This window comes from Callospermophilus lateralis, chromosome 11 (genome assembly GCF_048772815.1).
Source record: "Callospermophilus lateralis isolate mCalLat2 chromosome 11, mCalLat2.hap1, whole genome shotgun sequence".
Lineage (NCBI taxonomy): Eukaryota > Metazoa > Chordata > Mammalia > Rodentia > Sciuridae > Callospermophilus > Callospermophilus lateralis.
The window spans coordinates 1,260,620-1,287,646 of record NC_135315.1 but is presented as its reverse complement, the minus strand read 5'-3'; the positions used below and the strand labels follow the sequence as shown (position 1 = coordinate 1,287,646).

Here is a 27,027-nt window from a genome sequence, read left to right as displayed (position 1 = left end):
CAGGAGGATGGCTAGTTCAAGGCCAGCCTCAACAACTTAGCAAGGCCCTAAGCAACTCATTGAGACCCTGTTTCAACATAAATTATCAAAAGGGTGGGCTGGGGTTGTGGCTCAGTGGTTAAGCATCCCTGGGTTCAATCCCAGTACCAAAAAAAGAGAGAAAGACAGACAGTCAAAGGAAACCTCCAGCAGTGAAAACCACCCTGTCTGAGACAACCTAGATGGCAACAGCAGATCAGACATTGCAGAAGTAGAGATTCATGAATCTGAAAACAACACCAACTGTCCAAAATGAATCAGAGAAAAGAGACTGAAAGAAGATGACCAGTGTGCACTGTGGGATTTGAAGTAGCCAAGGTGCACATGATGGAAGTCTCCAGAGGACAGCCAAGAAAGAGACCCAAAGCATCTTTCACCACCTCTCATGGCTAGGCACCGACACCCCAGCTGCCAGTCTGGTTTGGTGTCGTGTGGTTCCACTCCAAATTAAATGCCTCACCAAGTCTGAATAGCTAAAAACAACCCCCAGAAATGCAACAGAAGCCTCAATCCACAAGTGGAACTCCAGGTCATCATGGCTGACCAGTGTCGGATACCATCAGAAGGCTACAAGATGAGCAGAGTCCAGGCAGGCTCAGAGCCCTGTGTGCACAAATTCCTTTTGTACTACTGCATCTTACCTTATAGAAAACATCAGGCACGTACTGCTCACTACTGGACTCCTTGGCGTAGCCGAGCTCAGGGGCATCCTTGCACGGCAGCAGACACTCATCGCGGACTAGGGCCATGCACTGATTGGATACCTGATACCCCTCAAAGTGGACTTGGTTGTCGGGACCACCTGCAAGAGACAGAGCTTCAAAGAGAATCTTCCAAAGAAGATCCAGAATTAGTCCATGCCTGCTCTCTGCCGACCCACAGGAAGCAGATTCTGGGGAGTCTGTCCCAGGAAACTTGGTGGTGGCTGACGCAGCAGACTCAGCACATTCCTCCACAGCTGCCCAGCCTCACAGGCACTACCACACCTGTCAGTCCGTCAGAAATCCAGGCACTGAACGTTAATGATCCCCAACAGCCACCCCCAAAGTTGTGCTTAGTGTCATCAAGCACGCAGGCTCTTGGTTTTTATCAACAGTGGGGTTAATGAACATAGCTCTGCATTCTACATGCTTCAGTGCTGGAATGAAAGGACTGGGCAGGAGATGAACTCACCTGGGGTGGGGAGGGTACCAGGTGTAGGAACAACACAGAACCGGCCTTCAGTACAAACAACCCTGCACCCATGCTGCACGTGCAGCAGTCTCTGCCTTACAGAGACCTGCACGGCAACACAAGGCTAATGTCCTAAGCACTGCCTTTCATGTGAGGAGGCATGGTGGACATACGGCCCCTACCCTCATGGCCCCTGCACTACCCTCCAATGTTTCCCTCTTTCCCTTCCTCCCAAGTCCCACTCCACAGAACCTTAAAGTTAGAAACAGGGAACACACACAGCCGATAAGAAGGAAGAACCCGGCCAGCTAACCCAGATCTTTAAAGTCCGGGGGTGGGCAAAGCAATGAAGATCTGGGCCTGGGGCAGACCTCTGCCACCAGATGTGCTCCAAGAATCAGGGCTATGGGGCTGGGGATGTGGCTCATGCAGTAGCGCGCTCGCCTGGCATGCGTGCGGCCCAGGTTCGATCCTCAGCACCACACACAAAGAAAGATGTTGTATCCGCCGAAAACTAAAAAAATTAATATTAAAATTCATATTCTCTCTCTCTTTCTCAAAAAAAAAAAATAATAATCAGGGCTACATACTAGGGCAACTCCAATGCCAATGTTTTTAATAATTCTGAAGAATAAAAATCTCTCAGTATCTCTATTTCAATTTAACAAAGAAGAGTAATTTACTGATGAGAGAACAGAAATTTAGTCCATCTATCTTTCAAACATGTATCAGAAACCAGACCTGATGACCAGGCAATTGGAAAAGGTGGAAGGCACAGGCAGAGCCAGCCCCCAGCAAGCGGACAAGGCAGGCTGCTATCTGTTTACCTTCACACCCAGCAAGCCAACCAGAGCTGGCAGTGAAATGCTGAGTCTCCAAAGGCCCCACTGAGTCTAGAACTTTCTCTCATTCCCTAACACCTAAGCAGCACACAGGCTCAGCTCTACAGTGTGTCTGGTTGTACAAAGACAAAGCACTGGTTCAGGAAGCATAGAGGTGAGGGATAAGGAGTGTTGAGGAGCCACCTTATGTGCCACTGTGGACCCACATTGGTTTTTACAATCATCCACATATGGTAGGTCGTTAAAGGAAAAAAAAAAAAACCTGTCCTTTTGAGAATGAGAAAAATGGAAAGCTGAATTTGTAAAACTAAAGCCTATTTAAAAAGCAGCATCAGTCCATGAGTGGCATCCAAAGGCCATTTCCTAGAAAGGACAACAAACCACCCCCTCCCCACAGAGCAGCACCAAGTGCATGTCCCTCCATGTCTGCAGGCAAGGAGGCTGGCTGTCCTTGCCTGCATCCCAGGCAGGACGGACCACAGGGCCAGAAAAGGGGCAGAGGTAGAAGGACGTGAGCTGCTCTTGAACTTCAGGTACATTTCTGCTTTCTGAAACCAGAGTCCATAATCTTCACAGCCTAGGAGCCAAATGTGTGCTAAATGATGAACTCAAAGTTTGAAACTCAGATATGGGCTCCAATTAGGCACTCTTTCCACATGAGTATGTGGGGGTTCATTGAGCACACTGCCAATTCACCAGAGGCTGTGTACAACTGAAGAGGAGGGGAGAAAGAGCAGGCAGAGTCAAGGGGGCCTGGGCTCCAGCTGCAGGAATACCAGCCCTGCGCCACGGGGGCTCAGCTTCTGGGAGGCTCTCACCCAGCTGTCTAGCAAGGGTGCATTTTCCAGCAGCTCCACAGGGTCCCCACTTGCCCTCTGGCCAAGAGACCCTAAAGCAGGGTAAGGAGCACACTTTAGGAGAAGATCTGCAGTGCCACAAACAGACACACCCCTCTGGAGAGAGGGGGAGGGGACACCAGAGCCCCAAAGGGATGATGCAACGCCCAGATGCAAAAGGATGCTGTCTGTGGAGTTCACTGTAACTGATATGGTCACTGACTCATGGTTCCAGTATTTTCTATAAGTGCCAACTCCTAAAGCAAAAATTTCATGGTTTCCAAACTCCAAACAAGAGGTGTGACTCTAAAATTGAAGGTGGCAGACCCCATAATTTTAAGAAAGTACCAGTTGCTGCTGGGCGCAATGGTGCACACCTGTAATCCCAGCAGCTCAGGAGACTGAGGCAGGAGGATTGCGAGTCCAAAGCCAGCCTCAGCAACTCAGTGAGACCCTGTCTCTAATTAAAATACATTAGAGGCTGGAGTTGTGGCTCAGCAGTAGAGTGCTCGCCTAGCATGTGCGAGGCCCTGGATTCGATCCTCATCACCGCATAAAAATAAATAAATAAATAAATAAAGGTATTCAACCAACTAAAACTAAAAAATAAATATTTTTTAAAAAAATACATTAAAGGGCTGGGGATATGGCTCAGTGGTTAAGCACCCCTGAGTGCAATGCCTAGTATTAAAAAAAAAAAAGGGCTGGGGATGTGGCTCAAGCGGTAGCGCGCTCTCCTGGCATGCGTGCGGCCCGGGTTCGATCCTCAGCACCACATACCAACAAAGATGTTGTGTCTGCCGAGAACTAAAAACAAATAAATAAATAAATATTTAAAAAAAAAAAAGAAAAATCTGACCACGCCTTTACTTCCTGCTCAGCAGTTACCAGAGCCCCTGCCATGAGAAAGGACTCCCTGTGGGCCTTCCGCCTCCTTCGATCCCAGCCAAAAATCTCAATCCTTCCCTTCAGCACTTGACCATAGCAAAAACTTATAAAAAAAATTCAGGTGTGGAACTTTTGTGTGTTCTGGGAATTGAACCCAGAGGTGCTTAACCACTGAGCCACATCCCCAGCCCTTTTTATTTTTTTATTTTGAGAAAGAGTCTCAGTAAGTTCCTGAAGCTGGCCTCAAACTTGCAATCCCCCAGCCTGCCTCAAATTCCCAAATTGCTGACTTAGGGGCATGCACCACAGTGCCCCACATAATGTGGCATTACTGCCAGTGTTGCTTTCTCCTTGTTCACTTTTTTAAAAAAGGACCTTAAATCAAGGACCTGCAGCTTGCTAACATATAGCAAAGCTTAAAAATTCTGTCAGGGATAAGCTGAGGTGCAGCTCAGCCAAGAAGCACTCGCCTACCATGTGCAAAACTCAGGGCTCCACCCAGTGATGTAAAACGACAAAATTCTGGCAGCGTGCAATCTTCCTACCAAAGGTCCACCGTAATGGAAACCGGATCTAGTTCCTTCCCTACATGTCATACAGGCTGGGTGTCTGACATGGGGGTGCTTCTATAGAACCAGGAAGAGGATAGTTACTAAAAAAACTGGATTATCACACTTCTTTGAGGGCAGAGAGCAGGTCTTCACAGGATCACAGGTAGGCTTAACTCAGACCAAAAGCAAGGCGCAGTAGTGCACGCCAGTAACACCAGTGACTCACAAGGCTGGGTCTGGAAACTGTGAGACCCTATCTTGAAATGAAATAAAAGAGTCTGAGGATATAGCACAGTGGCAGAGCACTTGCCTAGCAGATGCAAGGTCTGGGTTCACCCCCAGCATTGCAAAAACAAACAAAAGTAAACCTGGACTTGTAAGGAGAGTACTGGACAGGAGGAAAGCTGTGCTGAGGTTCCAGGGCTTTGTCAGTTCTGCAGATGCTGCTGCTAGTTCAGAATTATTACCATGAAACAACAGGAGGAATCTATGCCCCTCAGGTCTATTCAGAACCCTGTGACAACTAAGTTAGGGATAAAAAGCAGCTGGAGAGAAGGTCAAAATGCATTACCAGGGCAGCAGCACTGACAACATTACTCTGTCCCATTCACACCTGTGGCCACTGCAGTCACAAACTTGGACCCGAAGTGCCCATCAGGAGAAAGCCGGCAGGCGTTGGGGTGTTTATTCTGGAAGTCTCCTGCAGTGATGCACTCTTCTGAGCTCAGGAAGTAAGTGTCCTAAAATGAGAGGAGCAGCATGCCAGACCTTAGAGCATCACGTCAAAAGGGACCGTCTCTTCTTTAGAGACTAACAGATGCCAAAAACTAAACATCTCCAAAACCACAATGACACACTCCCAGGATTTCTGGCCACTGTGGCTCCTTCAAAACTACCAGAAAAGCCTGAAGCACTAGGACCCACCCAGAAAGGTCTGCACAGGGAGTGGGTTTGGCTCTACAGGCAGAGCCCACAGACCTGGCCTTCATTTATCAAGGTTATTTTGAAAACTACTTGACTTAGAAGCTCTCGGGAGCTGTTCAGAGACCCCGAAATGTGAGTCAGCACTGTGAATCAGCACTGCCTGTATAGGGCGGTGAGGCTAGCCAACATCCCAGTCTCCTCACCTTATTCCGACTGTATCGGACTGTACCCTTTCGGGTATCTTCTGAGACGAGGTCTGTGAATATCCAGCCAACCTTAACAAAACAGCAAAGTGTCTCAGAAGGTCTACGCCACAGACAAAGAAGACTCCTGGCCCCGCCCAACAAACACAAGAGGTCTCGGTCAGGAGCCTTCCTTCCCCCACCCGGGCCAACTCTGTGAAGGGCTCCCCAACCAAGCTACCAAGGCCACACCACAGCTTCCACAACCCACTCAGCAGAAACTGGTTGGGCAAATGCAGACTTCAATTCTTTATGTGTTAAAAAGGTTCTGATGTGGGACTAGGGTTGGGGCTCAGTGGTAGAACGCTTGCCCAGCATATGTGAGGCACTGGGTTCAATCCTCAGTACCACATGAAAATAAATAAACAAAATAAAGGTCCATTAACAACTATAACTAAAAAAATATTAAAAAAAAAAAAAAAAAAAGGTTCTGCTAGGCTGGGGGGTATAACTCAGTGGTGCAGTGAGCACATGCCCTGAATTTGATCCCCAGCAGTACAAAAAAAAAGGAAAAAGGAAAAAAGGGCGGGGTGGGGTGGAGGGTTATGCTCAGCATCAACTGTGCCCAGCACTGTGCAAGAACCCAGTGTGAAGGAGACCAACAGGATGGGGTAAAACAGTTCATGCTCCAAAGCAGACAGACAAGGAGAAGCACTGTGCAGCTTCTGGGGCTAGACTCCTCTGTAAGGGGAAAAAGACAAAGAATTAGAGGGCAGGGGCTGGGGATGTGGCTCAAGTGGTAGCGCGCTCGCCTGGCATGTGTACGGCCCAGGTTCCATCCTCAGCACCACATACAAACAAAGATGCTGTGTCCGCCGAAAACTAAAAAATAAACATTAAAAAAATTCTCTCTCTCTCTCTTAAAAAAAAAAAAAAAAAAAAAAAGAACTAGAGGGCACCACAATGGGGACTGCACTCATTGGCCCGAGCTCCAGGACAGGCCCATCATCTGAAAATCAGCCACTAGGGACCCCAAAAGGTCAGTCCCAGAGTTTGGGCAGGGTACCGTTTCCGCATGTCCTACAGCAATAGCACCTGCCTTTTCTGATCTAGGCCCACCTTGGCCTCCTGAGTCGCAAGCCTAAGGGAGGCTGTCTGAGCAGTGCCAGAGGCAGGCACAGTATCTGCCTCTACCCTTAGGGCAAGTGAGAGGTGCCTGCCACCTTCCCCAGCATGGCCATTGGGTGCACCAGGGACTGTCACCATCATCAGAATGCCCCAAAATACCCCAAGGAATAACATGAAAAGTTCAGTTATGTCTTCATTGCTTTTGCTCCAAAGCAAAAAAAAAAACAATGAAGATGTAGAGGGTGACCAGGCAGTACATAAAGCAGCTGAAATTACGCTAAAGTTAGTAAGAGCAAGTGTGTTTTGAGAAACACACTTAACTTTTGACATTTCCCCCTTTTTTAATTATTTTTTAGTTACAGGTGGACACAATATCTTTTTTTTTTTTTTTATTTTTATGTGATGGTGGGGATTGAACTCAGTGCCTCACACATGGTAGGTGACCACTCTATCTCTGAACCACAACCTTAGCCCCTGATATTTTCTCTTTATCATGATGTTATGAACAACGGATTACATTACGACAAACACAGGTCAACTCACTGGGCCAGTTTCTCTTCTGAATAAAAGAAATTTCCAGAATTTGAACCAGACCTTAACACTACATTAAGAAACTGTCTCCTGGGCTGGGGTTGTGCTCAGTGGTACACCGTGTGCCTAGCACACGCGGGGCCCTAAGTTCGATCCTCAGCATCACATAAAAATAAATAAAATTAAGGTATTGTGTCCAAATACAACTAAAAAATAAATACTGAAAAAAAAAAAAAGAAAAAAAGAAACTATCTCCCATTGGAAGCTGTAGGACCTAAGTGCCCTGTGACCTTGTCATTTTCCTAGGCCTTAAATTACATTTCCAGACTTCCCATGTATCTGTAGAATGATAAAATAATCCAGATTATTTTTCACTGTCCAAACTGACTAGGAATAAAGCATAACCCTGACATGGCTACTAAGACTGAACTTCCAAGATGACCTCAAATACACTGACCAGTGTGTCTGCAAACCCTACTTTCCTGGAAACTTTATCAGGAGTGTAAGCCAAACCAAATCAACAGACTCTGGAAGAAAAGTCCCCTCCTGCCCTCTAATTGTCCTTGAAAATAAGTAGACTCCAGAATCAGGTGCCAGAATCACAGGCAGAAAGTCTGCTAATGGACAAGAAGTGCAAGGACAAGGACAGCCACACCAAGAGGGGCAGGCACCCCTCAGAGGCACACGCAGTACAGCTATGCAGCTCCCAAGCAGTGGCCCCCAGGCAGTGTGGCTGACAGAGCTGAAGATGGTTTCTGTGCTGTGGTCACACTTTTAGGCACAAGGGAATGTCCCTACCTCACTCTAAGTGAGATGATCACAAAAGCTATCAGCATCCAGGAACACAAGCAAGCTTCCACATGGGTCAAGCCTGCACCTGACCTTTTACAGATGAGGACAATGCATCCCAGATCAGGCCTGGCCACCCCACCCACCTAGATGTCCCCAGCAGAGGGCACAGGCTCCCCCAAAGGCCACCTGGTTGACAGAAGGTCCTATACCTTCCTTAGGCCCAGTTTGGCAGCGATCTCATCAACCACCTCAGCTTTCGGGTCCTCAAGGAGCTCCAGGCTGTTCTGTGTGCCAATCTATTGGGAATCACAAGAAGAAGATGGAGTCAGAGGACAGGCTGAAAGAGCAGCACCTCCATTCGTGTCCACCTTTGAGGTCACAGGCATGCTTGTCTCTTCCCTGGAGATGTATAGCACTAAAGAACAAAGCCCATTCCCCTTCTGTCCTGAGGCTGTGATGTGCTGAAACCTGGTGTGGCCTGAATGCTGGGAGTGCCACCAAGTCCTGAATCAGGTGTGTTCAGGATACAGGAAAGCTGTCCATGCTGTCTGAGAGATCCCTTCACTGGAGAATAAAGTTATCGTCCCATAAGCAGCTCTGCCCGAGATGGGTTCTGCTGACAGACAAGACTGCAGCTGTAAGATGCATTCACCCCTGGATCAGCACAGGGACACGCAAGCATGCTGGGGATGACCCCAAGTCAAAGGGTCAGTCTGGACCACAGCACAACAGACACGCACCACAGGAAATACACTCTCTGCAGTTCCAGGTCCCATCTGCAGACCTTGAAACATGCATCCCAGCAATGACTGCCAGGCATCTGCCCTGGGTTAGGAGGCTCAAAAGGTAGGCTGGCAAGGAGTGAGGTGAAAACAGCAGGCAGCAGACAGGGCACACAGAGAAACCAAGGGGCACAGCACAAGCCTGCATACCTGTGCACCTGCTTACATGAAAAAGTCAAATTCAGCGGTGCAGGGTACATATGTCTATAGTCACAGAGACTCAGGAGGTTGAGGCAGGACAAAGGTAAGATGGACAATGGCAAGTTGCCTGAACAACCTAGCGAGGCTCTGTCTAAGAAGAAAATAGGTTAGAGATGCAGCTCAGTGGTAGAGCACCTCTGGGTTCAATGCCCAGCACAACAGGAAAAAAAAAGTCAAACTTTAGAAGTCAGACCAAAAGGAGGCAGAGATCCAAGTAAAGGAGAATATACCATTTTGTAAAGCTGACTTTGTAACTGTGCAAATGGTTTTGTTTTATTTCCAATTTTTTTTTTTTTTTTTTTTTTTTTAGTTACAGGTGGGCACAATACCTTTATTTTATTTTTATGTGGTGCTGAGGATTGAACCCAGTGCCTCATGCATGCTAGCCAAGCGCTCTGCCACTGAGCCCCGACTTCCCAGCCCTCCAAATTCTGTTTAATAAAATCTCAAACCCTTTGTAGCCCTATCTTGGTGGTAAGTTTTCAGTTATTTTGGTCACTCTGAAACTGGCCTATCACTCAGAGGATGGCCACCTGAACAGGGTGAAACAGAACAAATAGAAGAGCTACAGCAACTGCACACCTGCAACGAGTTGCGGGTCAAGCCTGTGATTGCTTCCACCTGCTTCAGTTGCTACCAACTCACTGCATCAGAGAACACCCATGGCCGAAGAAACACTAGGTACCTGGGATGTAGTCTTTCTCTCCAGTAACTCAGGTGGTGAAGCAAGCATGCGTGCACATGAAGAGGCAGGGCGTACCAGTAACAAGGCACATGGGGAAAGTTGCCACCTCTGCAAAGTGTCATCTGCACAGCACTCAGACATAAGCCCATGGCCCTCAGGGACTGAGACCCTGCACACTGTACCTGAGGAGGTTCATAAATTGCAGCCACCTCAGCCCTGATGCCCAGGGGAATATCCTTGTGCTCCGTGTACCGTCCATACAAGTACCCGAAGTGCTGGTTCCCCGTCTTCCTCCAGAAGTCAAGAAAGCGGTCAGCAACGGTATGATTCTCAAACATGATATTGTCCACATGCCTGTATTTCTGTAGAGTTAACAAGGGGCGAAATTAAAACAGTCCACCAAAACCTGCTTTTCTAAATCAAACCATCCCAAAATATTTTTTTAACCTAGTTCTTTAAAAGATAAACCAACAAAAAACAAAACTCAAGTTTTAAGAACCTGGATAAGGGTAGGGGGCACACTACCAGTCAATAAATTTAAATTAATCTCACTGAGATTTCACCTAAAAAAAGGAGGTTTTAACAATCTCTAGGACAAAAAATGAAAAATGGTTTTGGAGAGGAGGAAAGGAGGTTGGTTTCCAGAGTCAGGAGACACAGCCCTATGTGAGGGGCTAGACATGGGCAGAAGTAGTAGGGACAGATGCACGGGCCACTCTCGGGACACTGTGCTGAGCTACATGGCCAATACGGCACTCCTGAGGCAAGTTCGCCCCAGAACCTGCAAAGGTTCCCTATGCGGTCTCAGGAAGCTCCCTCACCAGCCCCCACACCTCCACAGAACAGCTTCTTAAGAGGCAAAGTCACTGAGCATTTAACAAAATTTCTAAAACATTCCACGACTACAGGAGCCCACAAAACAGAATGAAGCTCCTGCACCAAGGCCACAAGCTAGAAGTTCTACAGATGACATCCTCAGCTCAGGACCCCCAAGAGAAGGCTGACAGACAAGTCAGCAATGCCTGAGGATCTGCCAATGGAAGACCCTCTCCCAGGGGACATCCACATCACAGCCATAAAAATCAAGCTCGGGACAAGCCGTCTCACCTGTCTGTTCAGCGTGATGGCACTGGGCTGGCACTTGGTACAGATGCCATTGGGCCATGGGAGGTGTCCCTCACACCCGGACTTGATCTTGCAGCTGATGTTCTCCAGGGCAACAAACTTCCCCCTGAGGGACAGCAACTGAGTTAAACTGATGGTGGTGACGGCTGGCAGAGACAGGAAGGGCATGGGAGCCAGCTTCCTCACACCTGCTGAACAGCACTCCCGGGGTCAAGCATGCAGGAGAACAAGCCGTCACCACTCCAGTGCAAGTTGCCTAAGCCCAGCTTGTCCTGCACTGGGACACACAGCTCTCTTCCTGTAGAGAAGCTACTGCTATTCTTCAATCTACTCTAACACCCTGAGGTTTTCAATAATGGCCAAGTGGCTGTCGATTTAACCTGTGCCACTCAAAGGCAGCTCCATCAGCTTAGCAGCAGCCGAGACATAACCAGCCCAGTATTTTATAAAGCTGCAAAAACTTCTGACTCCGGAAAAACATGATTAGAGTACAGCACAGTGATCCCTTCACTCTGCTATTAATTGGAAAGGGAAAAAAAAAAAAAAAACTACTTTTGGGAGTTTGTCAGTGAGAAGTCCTAGACCCTGCCCTGAACCCGGGGTGACTCTGTGTAAGTCAGGACTGTCTTCCCATTCACAAAATGATCTAAAATTTCTTTCCCTCTTCCCCTCAGCTTTACCGAGATATAACTGACAAAAAAGTTATACGTGTATTTAAAGTGTACGGTGTGATACTTTCTTTTTTACAAATAAAAACTACATGTTTAGTGTTCTTTTTTGTGTATGTGGTACTGGATACTGAACCCAGGGGTGGGGCACTCTTGTCACTGAGCTACATCCACAGATTTTTTTTTTAGTTGTCAACGGACCTTTTTATTTTTTAATTTATTTATATACGGTGCTGAGAATCAAACCCAGTGCCTCACACATGCTAGGCAAGCACTCTACCACTGAGTCACAACCCCAGCCCCAGATCTTTTTTTATGTTTTATTTTGAGATAGGGTTTCCCTAAGTTTCCCAGGCTGACCTGCCTCAGCCTCCTGAGTGGCTGGGATTACAGGTGTGTGCCACCACACCCAACTGGCATTCACAATTTCCGAAATACATCCACCTTGCGGAATTGCTAGGTAACATACGCACTGCCAGGTTACTTATCACTCTCCTATCACAAGCCAAGAGCACACCCGATGTCTCAGCAGCTAAGCAGCCCTATAGGTGTGCCCAAGGAGGCTGCGTTCCTTGACCCAAACTGACAAAGGCTGAGCAGCTCCACTCATCTCGGTAAATCTCCACCGAAACTCTAGTAGAGGAAGCCCCATAGCTTTCCCACTGACAGGCAAAGTGTATTTGTGGTGGATTTTATTGCCTGGCCTAACACTTTTTAACAAGTCATTTTAAGATGTCAGCAGGTTTTCAAAAAAAAGCTACTATCAGGCAAACGGAATATTCTTCACAAAATGTTGCTGACTTGGGCTCAGCGGCCACAACCTGTTATCACACTGACAGGAATGACGAGGCCATCCTTGTGGTCCACTGCACCCTGCTGTGGTTCAGAAGTGTACAGAGGGAGCTACACAAATGAGCACCAATGTGGGCTAAAAGAAATCAAAATGCTCTCAGTTCACCTATTTCTGGCCACTGCTGCTGCCCACCTGTCCGCTGGGCCAAGCAGGTGGACCACAACTCCTGCAGCACCAGAATACAGCCCTCAGACAACCTTGATGCATCAGTCCCTGCTGCAGCTCTGAAAACGAAGCTGAGACAGGACCTGAGGAAAGGGCTCACAGGCCGACGTGGGTGAGCCGAGACTACCACAGCATGGCCATCTCTCTGAAAAGCAGACAGTGACTCAGACCCACAGGCATAACAGGCCACCACCACCACTCACCCGAACCCACAGGTTGCTGTGCACATGGCAAGATCAGTGGCAGGATCCACCAGCCAGGTGTCTGCCCTGCGCTCTGAGAACAGTGGACATGTAGAAGGGGGTCAGACTCTTCTTGCCCACTTCTACAATCAACAAAATTCAACAGTCCCATGGCTTGTGCCCTGCCCTGATCTTCACTTTCTCATCCCCAGACCCAGTGGCTATATGCAACAACTTGGACAGACACGGAAAAGAACATTATGCTGGGGCCAGGCTGGCTACTTACTTGTCAGCTCCTCCCGTCAGCTTCCGGATGTAGGCGTGGAAGGACATGTGCTTCACTGGGGGCTCCAGGTGGTTCAGGTAGTCCTCGTCAAACGGCTGCCGGAACACATGAGAAGCCACCAGTCACACACCACCAGCCAGGACAGGGGCGGCAAGGGCCCACTGCACACAGAGGCCGAAGGGGGAGCAAGGCTTCTGCAGTCAGGGTCCACACTGGGCAGGGAGGGGGTCAGGAGCTGGGTCCTCACTTGTTCTAGGTAAGAACCAAGCTTCTCTATGTGCTAGTTATCTTTTCAATATTAAAAGGAACTTCTAGGGGTGGGGATATGGCCTAGATGTAGAGCACTTGCCTAACGTGCATAAGGCCCCAGGTTTAATCTCCAATACCACAAAATTTTTAAAAATAGAATGAGCCTTCGTTAACTCACTAAATACACCAGGCGTGGTGGTGCCGGTCTGCACTCCCAGCAACTCAGGAGGCTGAGGCAGGAGAATCACAAGTTCAAAGCCAGCCTGGGCAACTCAGAGAGACCCTGATTTTAAAAATAACGGGGCTGGGATTGTAGCCCAGTGGTACAGTGCAATTTTTCTTTTTTCTTTTTTTTAAATTTTGTTTTGGTTGTAGATGGACACAATACCTTTATTTATTTTTATGTGGTGCTGAGGATCGAACCCAATGCCTTACACGTGCAAGGTATGTGCTCTACCACTGAACCACAACCCCAGCCCACAGTGTAATTTTTCAAAAAAACAATTAAAAATAGAACACAAAATTCTTTTAAACCAGATAAATTTTAGGAAAATTTTGCAAAATGAAAAGCCACAAGGGGGCTGGGGATATAATGCAGTAGTATAATACCGAAGCCCTGGGTTTGATTCTCTCCACCACCAAAGGACCAAGAAGATAGCCATGAGATGGAGCCAGAGGAACTTCAGGCTGGCCTTGCTGCTCTGAGTGCAGTGCAGGACATCACCAGTCAGCCTTATTATGGTAACTCTCCATCTCGCCAGGACGCAACAGGGAGATGTGAGACTCAGGGCAGGGTAAATCAAAACCATGACAGGCACAAACCAACAGCCAGCTCTGTGTCAGATTTTAAAAGGATTGTCCAAGAGCTCCTGTACCTGCTGCCCTTTCATCACAGCAACACAAAAGCGCTAGCCATTCATAATCCCCCCTGAAGGTCACTCCCATAAATATAGGTTCAGCCTCTTTGTGCTGCCTGCTCAAGTGGGCACAGCAGGCCCAGGGCAGTAACAGATATGTCTTTGAACCACAACACTCGAGAGCAAGAACTGCTTGGACAGCACTGCTGTCACTGGTCAGCTGGCAACTCCCTCTACACACTCACCTCCAATGGGACGCAGTGCACACATTTCCCCAGGGGGCCGTGGCGGCACCTGAGGAGAACAGAGACAGAGAAAGGCACAGCAGTGTGCGGGTTACTTCCTCCACATGCTTTATATCCAAAATGTGTACTACACTTCAATAAAATGCTGCCCCATCCAGGAGGGATTACTTTAAGCAATTCCTAAATTCATGTTTTAATTCTAAAACATGAATACTTGTAATAGTTTACTATGTATTTTTATGTGCTATTAGAAAAAAAAAAAAAACAACCAGCAGAACAAATCTGTAATTTCATGGATTCTAACCACTTAAAACAGCACTAACCAAAAATGAAAGTAATGCTTGGCATGTAGGAAGCCCAGGATTCAATCCCTAGGACACAAGCAAGTACACATGCACTTGCATACACACACACACACACACACACACACACACACGGATTTAAAGTCAACTTAAGTCAATAAAAATGTTAATAAGAAGAAAACTAGTACTACATAAATATGGCAAAAACCTTAAAAGTGGTGCATTAACCACCACAGTTGGTAAAATACCCACCTCATGCACATTTGAAAACACAAAGGATGTACGGTCCCAGGGTTCTGGACACTTACAGTCAAAGAGACCTCAGAAGCTCAACACATGTAACACAACGCAAAGATGTGCTTGTTTAGGAGGCAGTGGTGAGGCGGCTGGGAAAGTCAAACTGCCCCATGGGGGCAAAGTCAATTCCACTAAAGGGGTCAGGATCCTTCAATGCAAATGAGCTCTGCATCTCAGAATGGAGAAGGCTTCAGTGTCTCCCAACAGCATATTTTTTTTTTTTAGTTAGTTATACATGACAGAGGAATGCACTTACATATTTTGATATATCATACGTAGGTGAGATATAACTTCTCATTTTTCTGACTATACATACTGTAGAATCACATTGGTCATACAGTCACATACATACATAAAGTAATAATGCCTGTTTCATTCTACTCCCAAAGCACATTCTTACTGACGACTGGTCAGAATTAACACACTGCATGCACATACACTAAAAGATCTCGAACAAAGCCATGAGGGCCCAGATCCTGAGGGAGTGAGCACTGGACCCTGGGAGGAACCAGAAAGGGTGTACTGCCTAGGCTATGGGCATCAGTAGCTCCAGGCGAACTGCAACTGAGCAACATTGGTGACTCTTTCACATAAGACACAAAAGCAGGCTGGGTTGTGGCTCAGTGGTAGAGCACTTGCCTCGCATGTATGAGGCACTGGGTTCAATCCTCAGTGTCCCTATACAACTAAAAAAATTAAAAAAAAAAAAAAAATACACACACACAAAAGCTGCTAATGCAGCACCTGGAACCTCAACGTCTATTTCAGTATCAGCACCCCATCACATTTACAGGGTGATACATTTAAAGAGTTCACTGAAGGACTGGGGCAAGGACTCAGTGGTAGAGTGCTTGCCTGACGCAGGTGAGGCCCTGGGTTCAATCCTTAGCACCTCATAAAAAATAAAAAAAGGTATTGTGTCCATGTACAACTAAAAAAAAAATAAAAAAAGCGAGGCACTAAGCAAATCAGTGAGACCCTATTTCTAAGTAAAATACAAAACAGGGCTGGGAATATGGCTCAGTGGTCAAGTGCCCCCGAGTTCAATCCCCCCCAAAAAAATTTACATGGAACATATTCTGAAGTTTCAACTGATGAAAAGCTAAAAAGATAATATGAAGTAAACTTTGATCTGAAAATACATGGTCAAACTCAAAACCTCCTACCAGACACACACACAGGACATGTTACTAGCAGTGTTTCCTTTAATGACCCAGTAGACAATGGTGGGGGCTCCACAGAGCACTTACAGCTGTGGGTCCCGGCTTCTGTAAATCTTCCCATCCTGCTTGCTGAGGTACTGATCAATCTCATCCTCTACCACGTTGGGGGCTCCAAAGCCTTTTAACCTTAGTGAGGTTGACGTCTCCATTTCAGATGAGGGTCCAGCAAGGCTCGAGGGAAACAGGAACAACAAATCGCCATGTCTGTTCAAAAAAACAAGAAGTGGAAGCCGTCATGTACACCACCTGGGCTGTGCACATCAACCTGAATGTGCAAACTCTGACATCTTCAAAAGGCAACTGTCACTGTCCTGAACTCCTACATCACAAAGTTTCCAAAAGTAAGAGACCATAATTCATTTTTTTTTTTTTTGGTACTGGAGATTGAACCCAGGGACACTCAACCACATCCCCAGCCCTTTTTATATTTTATTTAGAGACAGGGTCTCGATAAGTTGCTTAAAAACCTCATATAATTACTCAAGCTGGCTTTGAACTCACAATCCTCCTACCTCAGCCTCCCAAGCTGCTGGGATTACAGGCGTGCACCACCACACCCAGCCAAATTCTCTACATGCTTCAGCAATAAGACCGCTGTAATATAATTTCACTTACCACTTTATTTTAGAAGCAGTGACATATACACATCTTGTGTGTGACTTTACATACAAGAATGAAGTCAACACTGTGGTCACCCAGGCCTTAGGCAGCTCCTCATATTTGTTCCATGCAGCCCCCACCTCCCTTTTCACCCTCAGCCCTCTGTTAGGGGCCCGCACACCATGTGCCAGCTCAACATGCACACAGAACTGGAGGGAAGCTCACTGCTCTTCAAGAGGGCACCACTTTCACATCATACTCTTTTCACCCAACACCCCTCACAAAAGATGCTCCTATCCGATCGTGACTTCAGATGACTTAACATTCCCTATAACATGAGGGACACTTCTGCCGCCTACAGATGTCCACAAACAGATGCCATGCACCTTCCCTCCCACAGGGGTGGCTCCCAGAAGCAGCTCTTTCAAGTCTGCTCCCAAGGTTGCTGCTATAAGCCTCATTTTCTACAGCAATGGCAGGTATGCTGTCACTCTGTGTGTAATGGACAGACACACACGGCCACCTGTGGAAGCCGAATAGAGACCAGTGAGCATTTCAACTCACAGGCTGTTCACAGTAGCTCTGCGGGTCACGTGGACCAAGGTGCCGCACAGCACTGAAACAGGGCCAGCCCTGAAGAGAGGCTGCATGAACCACCTGGCAGACACTTAGCTGTCTAGGAGGACAGGAAAGACGACTGACAGGATGGCCCACCACAGCACTGAGGAGCAACCTGAAGGGAGAGCAGTGGCCAGGAGAGCTAACCCCGAGGATACGTGCACTACAAAACACGAGAGAGCCGCTCTGGCCTTGGCCTTGGCCTTGCTCTATAACTCAAGGTGACAAAACTACCAACTTGTAATCAGAGATTTCTAACAGCACATTAAGAAGTCCTAAACAGCCTCCAGCTACAAAGTCCTGGCTCAGACTTGAGGTAAATTTTAACAAATATACCCTAAAAACAAACTGAGCTCTCAAGAAAGTAAAGGAAATCCCCAGGGGTCCAAAATCCAGCAGTACAGCCAACAAAACCAGGAGATACAACTCAGAGCTGCTGCAGGCCAAGGCTGTGATCAGGAACTCAGGGTTTGGGGCCTACAGTCATTCAATGAACAACAAGAGACAGGCCATGAGCCTCCCTGCCCCAGGTGGGCTGTTGAGCCTGAAACTTCCATGTGAAATCAGAAGGACATCTGAACAACTGGGAAAAGCCACAGGCTCAAAACACAAAGGGAAATCTTGCCTGCCTCCCTCCACACAGTGTGGTAAAAGCCACCTCCAAGGGTCCCAGGGGTAGTGGGCCATGCATCCTGGAAGAAACCTAGGCCAAAACCCAATGGTAAGAGTTGTGAGGAGTCCTGGCTCCACAGCTCCCCTTGTGCCCACAAAAATAAACAGGAGCCTTCTCTGCAAAAAAGCCATTAAACCCTTAGAATTCCCCAAGATGAAGTTTGGTCAAACATAACCTCTAAAACTAAAACCCCACAGACACAAAAGAAACAAGCACTCTGAGCAAGGATGGGCACAGACGACCGCACAAAGACTGAGAGGTACGCCAACGACTCAGTGCTTGAATTGAAACACGCAGAAGCAAAACGCAAAGAGCAAAAGAGAAATTTCCCGGAAGGAGTTGTGGACAGCATGGCCCTGAGCATTCGATACCAACAGACAAAGGGGAAGGAAACCAGACTTTGAAACAGAAGTGAAGACGGCCAGGCACAGGAGACTCCAGCTACAGTCCCAGCGCTCGGGAGGTTGACAGGAAGATCGTTTCAGCCCAAGAGTTTAGGGCCAGCCTGGGCACAAGAAGATCCTGGGTTTTTTTGTTTTTGTTTTTAAAAAGACAAGACCCTGTCTCAAGATAAAAAATAAAAAGGGCTATCCCAGAGTAGCTGCATCACCCTCCATCTTGACCTGCGTGTGATGGTGCCCACCCAAAGAGAGGCTGAGGTAAAAGGATGGCAAGTTTGAGGTCAATTTGAACAAGCCCAAACACATCAACACACGCTGCCCTAGGCTTCAGCACCTAATTAAATAATAAAAAGGGGAGGGGCAGGGATGTAGTTCAGTGGTAAAATGCTTGCCTGGTTTGCATGAGGCCCTGGGTTCAATCCCCAGCATCATTAAAAAATAATAATAAAAGGGGAGGAGGGAGAAACACTAAACAATGAAAGATATGGGAGGTGGACAGTAGCACAGGTAGGACAAAAGTGGCCATGAATTAATTGTCCCTCAAGCTGAGGGAGAGGACTATGGATTCCTCGATGTATTCTGTTTACTTTTACATACGTTTAAAATGTTGCATATTATAACAAGTTGGTCTTGGAGCAGGGACTGTAGCTGTGGCAGAGCATTTGCCTAGCATGTGTGAGGCCCTGGACTCAATTTCCAGTCCCTCCCCACCACACACAAAAAGCTGATCTCATAGAAGTGGACAGTAGAATAATGGTTACCAGACTCTGGGGAAGAGCAGGAGGGATGGGGAAAGGTTGGTCAAAAAAACAGAAGAAGGTATTTTAAAAGTTCTGATCATAAAGAAATCATCCATATTTGAGAAGCTAGACATACTTACCTTGAATTGAATGATACAATGTATATATACAACAAAACCATATATTCCATAAGTGTGTACAATTTTTTGTGTCAACTTAAGAATTTTTTTTCAAGTTTTACATTTAAATAGCCAGTTACAGTGGCACATGCCTGTAATCCCAGCAACTCTGGAGACTGAAGCAGGAGGATCTCAAATTCAAAGCCAGCCTCAGCCACTTACCAAGGCCCTGAGCAACACAGCAAGACTCTAAGGGTTGACAGTTGAGGGTATAGTTCAGTGGTCAAGTGCCCCTAGGTGAAATCTTCAGTTCAAAAGCAGTTGGAAGGAGCTGAACATGGTGGTGCCCACACCTGTGATTCCATATATGCGGGAGGCTGAGGCAGGAGGATTACAAATTCAAGGAAAGCTTTTCAGCAACTTAGCAAAACCCTGTCTCAAAATAAAATTTAAAAGGCCAGGAATGTAGCTTGATGGTAGAGTGCCCCTGGGTTCAATCCCCATTACAGTCCAAAAAAAAAAAACAGCAAGAACAAAAAATATACACCAGCTAGAAAGGAACTCCAGTTAGAATCACAGTGCACTCTGAGCACCAGAAATGGAGCCAGAAGACAGTGGAGAAAGACCTATACAGAGCCTCAAGAAAGTCAAGACCACCATTAGAAACATGGATGAGGGGACTGGGGCTGTGGCTCAGTGGCAGAGTGCTTGCCTAGCACATGTGAGGCACTGGATTCAATCAGCACCACATTAAATAAATAAATAGATAGATGGATGGATAGTTAAATAAATAAATAAAGGTATTGTGTCCATCTACAACTAAAAGAACGTTAGAAAGAAAGAAAGAAATCATGGATGAGGTCCTCCATCCCAGCAAGCAGGCTGGTAAGGTGTAACTGCCACACACAGCTGCCTCCAAGGTCCTTCCCTCTAGACAGGCAACTGAGTGTGGACAGGAATCCAAGACTATAATCCTCTCCTTGGTGACACACAACCAGAACCTGCTCAACCACATCAGCTCAACAGAGCCCAGAGCAGGGGATAATGCCTGTGACGGCGGCTACTTGAGAAGCTGAGGTAAAAGGATGGCAAGTTTGAGGCCAATTTGAACAAGTCAAAGGGACCCTATCTCAAAAAAACCCAAAGCAAATACAAACCCGCTCAACAGGCGACCCAGTCTGAGTGCTTCACACCTGCAGAGCAACACAACCACCTATAGTGCTAGCAGTTAGCAGGACCATAACTGAAGTAGTGAGGAGATAGGCAAGATCTGGGCAGCCCCAGGTTGATCAGAGGTGGTGATTCCTCCCGTTCCCTGTGTCCTCCTAGGTGAGCACTTACTTGATTTTTAGCAAGTGGAGGGATTTGCTGGACGATGCCGTTATCTCCCCAGTCTTGTTTCTATTGATGTACACTGAGAAGCCATTGTTTTGGAAGCCAAACTCCTTTGCAACCTATAACAAGCGCCAAAACAACAGAGATTTAGTAAAATGTTTCAATTTCACTATACAGAAGCCCATCCATCAAACACCACTGAAGAGTCTGATACAGCAGTGCATACCTGTAATCCCAGCAACCAGGAGGCTGAGGAGGAAAAAATTAAAGTTCAAGCTCAGCCTCAACAATTCAGTAAGCCCTGTCTCAAAAGAAAATATAAAAAGGGCTGGGGGTGTGGCTCAATGGTCAAGCACCCCTGGATTCAATGCCTAATACCAAAAAAGAGCTTGAAACGAGCAAGAGTCACAGCCATGAGTGAAGAGATTAATTTCTACTTCTGAATCAACTATAAAAACTCAATTCAATTGTGAAACCAAACTACAGAGAGAAAATAAGAATGCAAAATACTGCAAATTCAGTAAGAAATATCCACTAAGCCAGGCATTTTGTGAGATACTGGGAACATTCATCCATTCATCCAACAAATATGAAACTCCTTCCTGGGCTAGAGTTCTGGGTGCTGAGAACACAACACTGAATTTAAAAAGACAAGGTCCCTCCCTGCCATCAGGGATCTTACGGTCAGATGGGGCAGACTTAGATAAGTGGTGACACAAAAAGAGAAAGGAACCTTTCTAGAGGTGACATAAAACTACAAGATCTGAAGATGTAATTGAAAGAAATCCAAACAGAACTTGAGGCAGCCACAGGACAGTCACAAATGACCACCAGGAGAAGAGTGAGGATAAGGCAGAGAAGTTCAAGAGAAAGTAGTCACCAGGCAAGTTGGCGCCCAGGGGGATATAGCTCAGTGGTAAAACACCTCGGGCTAAATCCCCAGCAGCAACAAAAAAGAGAGGAGGAGAATGGCCAAAAACCAAAGTTAAAAAACATCAAACAACAAATCCAGGATGTTCAGAAAACCAAAGTAGGATAAATATAAAGAAAATCATTGCTGGGCACATCAAAGACAAACCAGTGAATCCCAGAAACCAGCGGAGACCAAAAAATGATGGAACATCTTCAAATGGGGAAATAAAAGCCTGGTGAATCAGAATTCTCCATCTGGTGAAAACAACCCTCAAACAAGGTAAAATGGAAACAATTTTAGGTCAACAAAACCTCAGAGTGCCACCAGCAGGTCCAGATAGATCAGGCTGAGGAGAAACACCAGACAGAAGCAGAACCTGGAGAGTACCCAGGAAAAGCAAGCAGGATGGGGATTATGAGGATAACTCAGAACTACCACACGGAACTACCCCACTAAACAAAATGATGTGCCTGGTTAAAAAAAGACTCATCACGGAAATTCTGACAAAAAATGATGCAGGTCAGGAGTGACTCCAGGTAGGAGCTACACAGGCTTCTCCAAGTCAGCTGTAGTCTTGTCCACAATTAATACTTGTTCTGCCTGTTGCTCTTTACCAACAATTGACATCCTACAATATGCTATTTCCCGCCCTCCCCCCCCCCCCCCATGAGAGCTATATTGACCAGGCTGGCCTCAGGCTCCTAGACTCAATTAATCTTCCTGCCTCATGCATGCTGCTGATCCTGGCCTTTTTTTTTTTTTTTTAAATATTTATTTTTTAGTTGTAGTTGGACACAATAACTTTACTTATTAATTTTTATATGGTGCTGAGGAGTGAATGCACAGCCTTGCACACACACTATGCACACGCTCCACTGCTGAGCCACAACCCCTGCCCTGTACCTGGCTTTTAAGATGGAATTAGTGATATAAACTTAATTAGGACAGGCATGGTGGCAAGCACCTATAATCCCAGCTACTCTCGAGGCTGAGGCAGGAAGATCTCAATTTTGAGGCTAGCCTTGGCAACTTAGCAAGACCCTATCTCAAAATAAAAAATAAAAAAGGGCTGGGGATAGAGCTCAGTGGTGGAGCACTTGCTCACCATGCATAAGACCCTGGGTTCAATCCCCAGTACCACACATACATTGAATCCAGGACCATGTGTATGCTAGGCAAGCACTCTACCACTGAGCTTGCTCTTTTTTTTTTTTTAAGAGAGAGAGAATTTTTTAATATTTATTTTTTTAGTTTTCAGCGGACACATTTTTGTATGTGGTGCTGAGGATCGAACCCAGGCCGCACGCATGCCAGGCAAGCGCACTACCGCTTGAGCTACATCCCCAGCCCTGAGCTTGCTCTTTTATAATAAGACCCCATCTCAAAATAAAAAAGACCCGGGTCCCTTTTGGGGTTTTCTTTTTTTGGGGGGAGGGGTTACTGAGGATTGAACTTAGGGGCACTGGATCACTGAGCCACATCCCCAACCCTATTTTATATTTTACTTAGAAACAGGGTCTCACCGAGTTGCTTAGCACCTTGCCATTGCTGAGCTGGCTTTGAACTCACGATCCTCCTGTCTCAATCTCCTGAGTCACTGGGATTACAGGTGTGCGCCACCACACCTGGCAGAGCAGCCCCTTTTTATTTTGAGACAGCGTCGTGATAAATTGCCCAGGGTGGCCTTAAACTTCGGATCCTCCTGGGACTTCAATCCTTGCTTGGAATCACACTCAGATGTTTCACATCACTCACTTTCTGTGCTCATACAGAAATGTATATGCCTTTAATTTCCCTGAAACACAGTGGAATCATTCTACAATTTTTTTTTTTTTTTTTTAGTTGTAGTTGGACACAATATCTTTATTTCACTTATTTATTTTTATGTGGTGCTAAGAACCCAGGGTCTTGCACGGGTGAGGTAAGCGCTTTACCGCTGAGCCACAACCCCAGCCCTGAAGGACAACACAGAATAGAATCATTCTACACATTTTTAACAATTACCCTTTAACAATTCCCCTCCAAATTTTCACTTTCATAAATATTATTCCTGCAAAATACTTTGGCTCTTGGTCCTACATTTTAAGCAGTGATCAGTTGTGACCAAGTTGTGTATTATAGCAGTGGTATACTACTATTATCCCAGCAAATCAGGAGGCTGAGGCAGGAGGATCATAAGTTTGAGGCCAATCTGAGCAACTTAGCAAGACGCCTTCTTAAAAAAAAAAAAAAAAAAAAGCTTAAGAAAGAGAGGAAATGTGGAAAAGAGAAAACACAGGTGGGAACAGTTGGGGGGTGAACAATGAACAAGACCTTGGACCTTGAAAGGTAAATGCTCAGCCTGAGTGCTCTGGGTGGCAGCTTAAGGTAAATGCTCACACCTTTTTCAAAAATGTTGCAGCTGTTTCTCTCTTTGTTGCTGTGATCCGCTTGACCCCATCTGGAGACTGGACACGGATTATCTGTTATAAATGACACAAGACGGTTAGTGCACAGCCTAGTGAGGCCTGATTTATTACCAAAACTTACATTTGCAGTTTTTCAACATTGGGGTCATTGAAACTGAAAATCAAATCCTGCCATCCCCTCAATACCCAATTCAAATCTTCCTAGGAGGAAGCAGAGGGATGAGGTTCATTAACACACAGAGCAGTCTAAGAGAAATCCTTAAAGAGTTTCACCCCAAAAAACACAAGTTCAATATTTAATCTTATTTATAAAGGTACATCTGAAATCTTCTCTCTCCTAAAACTTAGGAGGCACACACGCTTCTTTAATATTTCTTTAATTATTGATAGACTTTTTATTTATTTATACGTGGTACTGAGAATCAAACCCATTTCCTCACACATGCCAGGCAAGTGCTCTAGTCTGAGCCCCAGCTCCTGTCACACTGTCTTTTTTTTTTAATAATACCTTTATTTTATTTATTTTTATGTGGTGCTGAGGACCGAACCCAGTGCTTCGCACGTGCCAGGCGGGCGTTCTACCACTGGGCCCCAGCCCCAGCCCAGGAGGCACACATACTCTGCATTGGCAGAGAGTGACATGAAAGAGCTGGGTGTGATCCCAGCAAGGATCAAAGTCCTAGGAGGATCCCAAAAATTCAAAAGACCCACTACAAATTATGAATGACTGGATTCTTTTTTATTTTTTGGTGGGGGGATATGATACCTTTATTTTAAATATTTATGTGGTGCTGAGGGTCAAACCCAGTGTCTCACACATATGAGGCAAAAGCACTACCACTGAGCCACTCCCCAGCCCTATTTTAATTTCATTTACAGACAGGGTCTCACTAAGTTGCTTAGCACCTTGTGGTTGCTGAGGCTGACTTTGAACTTTCGATCCTCCTGCCTGCCTCCTAAGCTGCTAGGATTACAGGTATGTGCCACCACACCCAGCAAATAACTGGAATCTCACTTTGTTATATGCATAGACATTAATTAGGCTGACATATATAAGAATCACAGAAAGCCTAATTTATTTAACAAAAAAGAGTGAAGTTAAAGAAATTAAGATCTTAAACACCACTGTAAACTTTGGGGGGTTTTTAATATATATTTTTTAGTTATAGGTGGACACAATATCTTTTATTTTTATGTGGTGCTGAGGATCGAACCCAGTGCTTCATGCATATTAGGCAAGAGTTCTACTTCTGAGCCACAACCCCAGCCCCAAACTTCAGGTTTTTAAAAACATTTTCATAGTAAGCTGGAAAAGGATAGAAGGACTGCACAGCTACTGGACAAGGGCATTACTTTCTAGGACTTGATTTTTATGTGATCAAGCCCTTCTGAGGGTACATTATGCTGCCACTGTGCCAGCTCCCATTCTAGTTAGGGAGCATGAACTGGCATGCCCTGCTGCAAACAGGGCAGCTCTTGCCAAACCCCCTGAGGGGTAGGAGGGGAGACATAGGAACATGCCAGAAAACGAAAACCTTGTATTCTTTCCTCTCTCCTCTTAGCAGGCACTGTACTTAAAAAAAAAAAAAAAAAACCTGTTGCAGATGAAAAAGTCAAAAGACATTGTCCAAAAAAAGATTTCCAAGGATACTCTATAAAACATCAGAGTGGATTAAGGTCTATTGGACTTTGTCTATTCCACTTGAACTAATTAATAATAACATAGATTCTCCTATACAGAATGACTTTCTCATTTTTAAATAACTTTCATTTGGCTTTGCAGCATTTGGATAAAAACAAGCATAACTTGTACTGAGGAATATACTGGCTTAGACCCTGACAGCTACAAAGCAAAATACAGAGAAGAGACAGACTTGGCCACAGCCTCTTAGTAACTTAAGTTTCCCTATTTGTGAGAAAATTAGGCTGGACTTAGTGGCACATGCATATAGTCCCATTTGCTCAGGAGGCTGAGTATCACCTGAATCCAAGAGTTTGAGACCAGTCTTGGCAACATAGATAGATTTTGTGTCAAAAAAAAAAAAGGAAATGAGCCAGGTGTGTTGATGAACACATACAATCTCAGTGACTCAGGAGATCAAGGCAGTAAGATCATAAGTTTGAGGCCAGCCTGGGCAACATAACAAGACCCTGTCTCAAACTAATATAAAAAGTGCAGGGGCTGTAGTTCAGTGGTAAAGCGTCACTGGGTTCAATCCCCAGTATTATAAAAAAATTTCAAAAAAATCAGCCCAAAAATCTTCATAAAACTCATTATCCCCACAGGGATTTTCAAGAGACTTCCTTTTAAATTAAAAAGAAAAAAAAAAGTTTTTAAACTTCTAAACTCAATGTCAGAAGAAAGGTCAACTTTAATCCCTTACAACTTGAAAGACTCTATTACAGACACACAAAGTTATCTGTGGGAGCCCAGCCTACATTCACTAGTGGAAAATGGTCTTGCCTATACAAGGTTGCTTTGACTCAGTAAAAAAATTTTCATTAAACTAAATAGAAAGTTTGAAAGTAGATCTGACTGTTAACCCTAACCTATTTCTAGGCAAGTCACCAATGACAGTAAAACTTCATTTTTAAAAAGAGTGTTTCTGAGGTTTCTCTTGGAACACGAATTCATGCACCATCTGCAAGCAGGGAAACACCAAGGGGACAGGGAGCCCTAAAGCGAGCCATAAGGACGGAGAGGCAACCCTTAGAGAAAAGCCTTAAATGCAAAAGCTGAATTTTCCCAGAGACCAAGACATCCAGAAAGAAGAGCCGAAGCGCCTCAGGATACCCGGCACAGCTGCAGAGGCTTCCCAGGGCTGAAGGCTGAACTCTGCTTTGCCACCCCAGAAATTCCGAATACTCCGTAAGGTCGACCACAACTGTCCCACCGGACTGTACCTCCCTGCCCACGTCTACGCTGGAGGGGAAACTCCCCAAGTCAACCAGCGACGGTCTCTTTGGTTTTTTCCCTCGAATTTGCACTGACATTTTTCACTTTCAGAGGAAGAGGAGCCTGGCGATCCCTAACGTCGGGCACAAGTGAAATCACCCTTCTTTCTCACTCCTGTTAAGCGGGCGGCCGAGTCCGCCTTGCGCCGGGCAGCCAGGCCCTGGGCGCTCCCCGCCGCCGCCTTGGGCCCCGCTCTCCCCGAGGGGCCCGGCGACGGCAGGAGGGGCGCACCCGCAGGCCGCGGAGTCGCGCCGGCCG

General features: G+C 46.1%; 1 protein-coding gene across 1 annotated transcript in view; it reads right to left on the bottom strand.

Annotated features, from left to right (window-relative positions):
• The window catches only part of Nploc4 (NPL4 homolog, ubiquitin recognition factor), a 48,942-nt gene that overhangs the window by 21,658 nt on the left and 257 nt on the right, over positions 1-27,027 (bottom strand). Inside the window, exons 2-12 of the mRNA XM_077110480.1 lie at positions 23,787-23,867; positions 20,499-20,611; positions 16,034-16,210; positions 14,185-14,233; positions 12,834-12,928; positions 10,662-10,785; positions 9,737-9,916; positions 8,096-8,182; positions 5,457-5,528; positions 4,943-5,069; positions 681-841 (exon numbers count right to left, since the gene is read on the bottom strand). Of these exons, the coding sequence (XP_076966595.1) occupies positions 681-841; positions 4,943-5,069; positions 5,457-5,528; positions 8,096-8,182; positions 9,737-9,916; positions 10,662-10,785; positions 12,834-12,928; positions 14,185-14,233; positions 16,034-16,210; positions 20,499-20,611; positions 23,787-23,867 (1,266 nt within the window). The remainder of the gene's footprint in view (positions 1-680; positions 842-4,942; positions 5,070-5,456; positions 5,529-8,095; positions 8,183-9,736; positions 9,917-10,661; positions 10,786-12,833; positions 12,929-14,184; positions 14,234-16,033; positions 16,211-20,498; positions 20,612-23,786; positions 23,868-27,027) is intronic.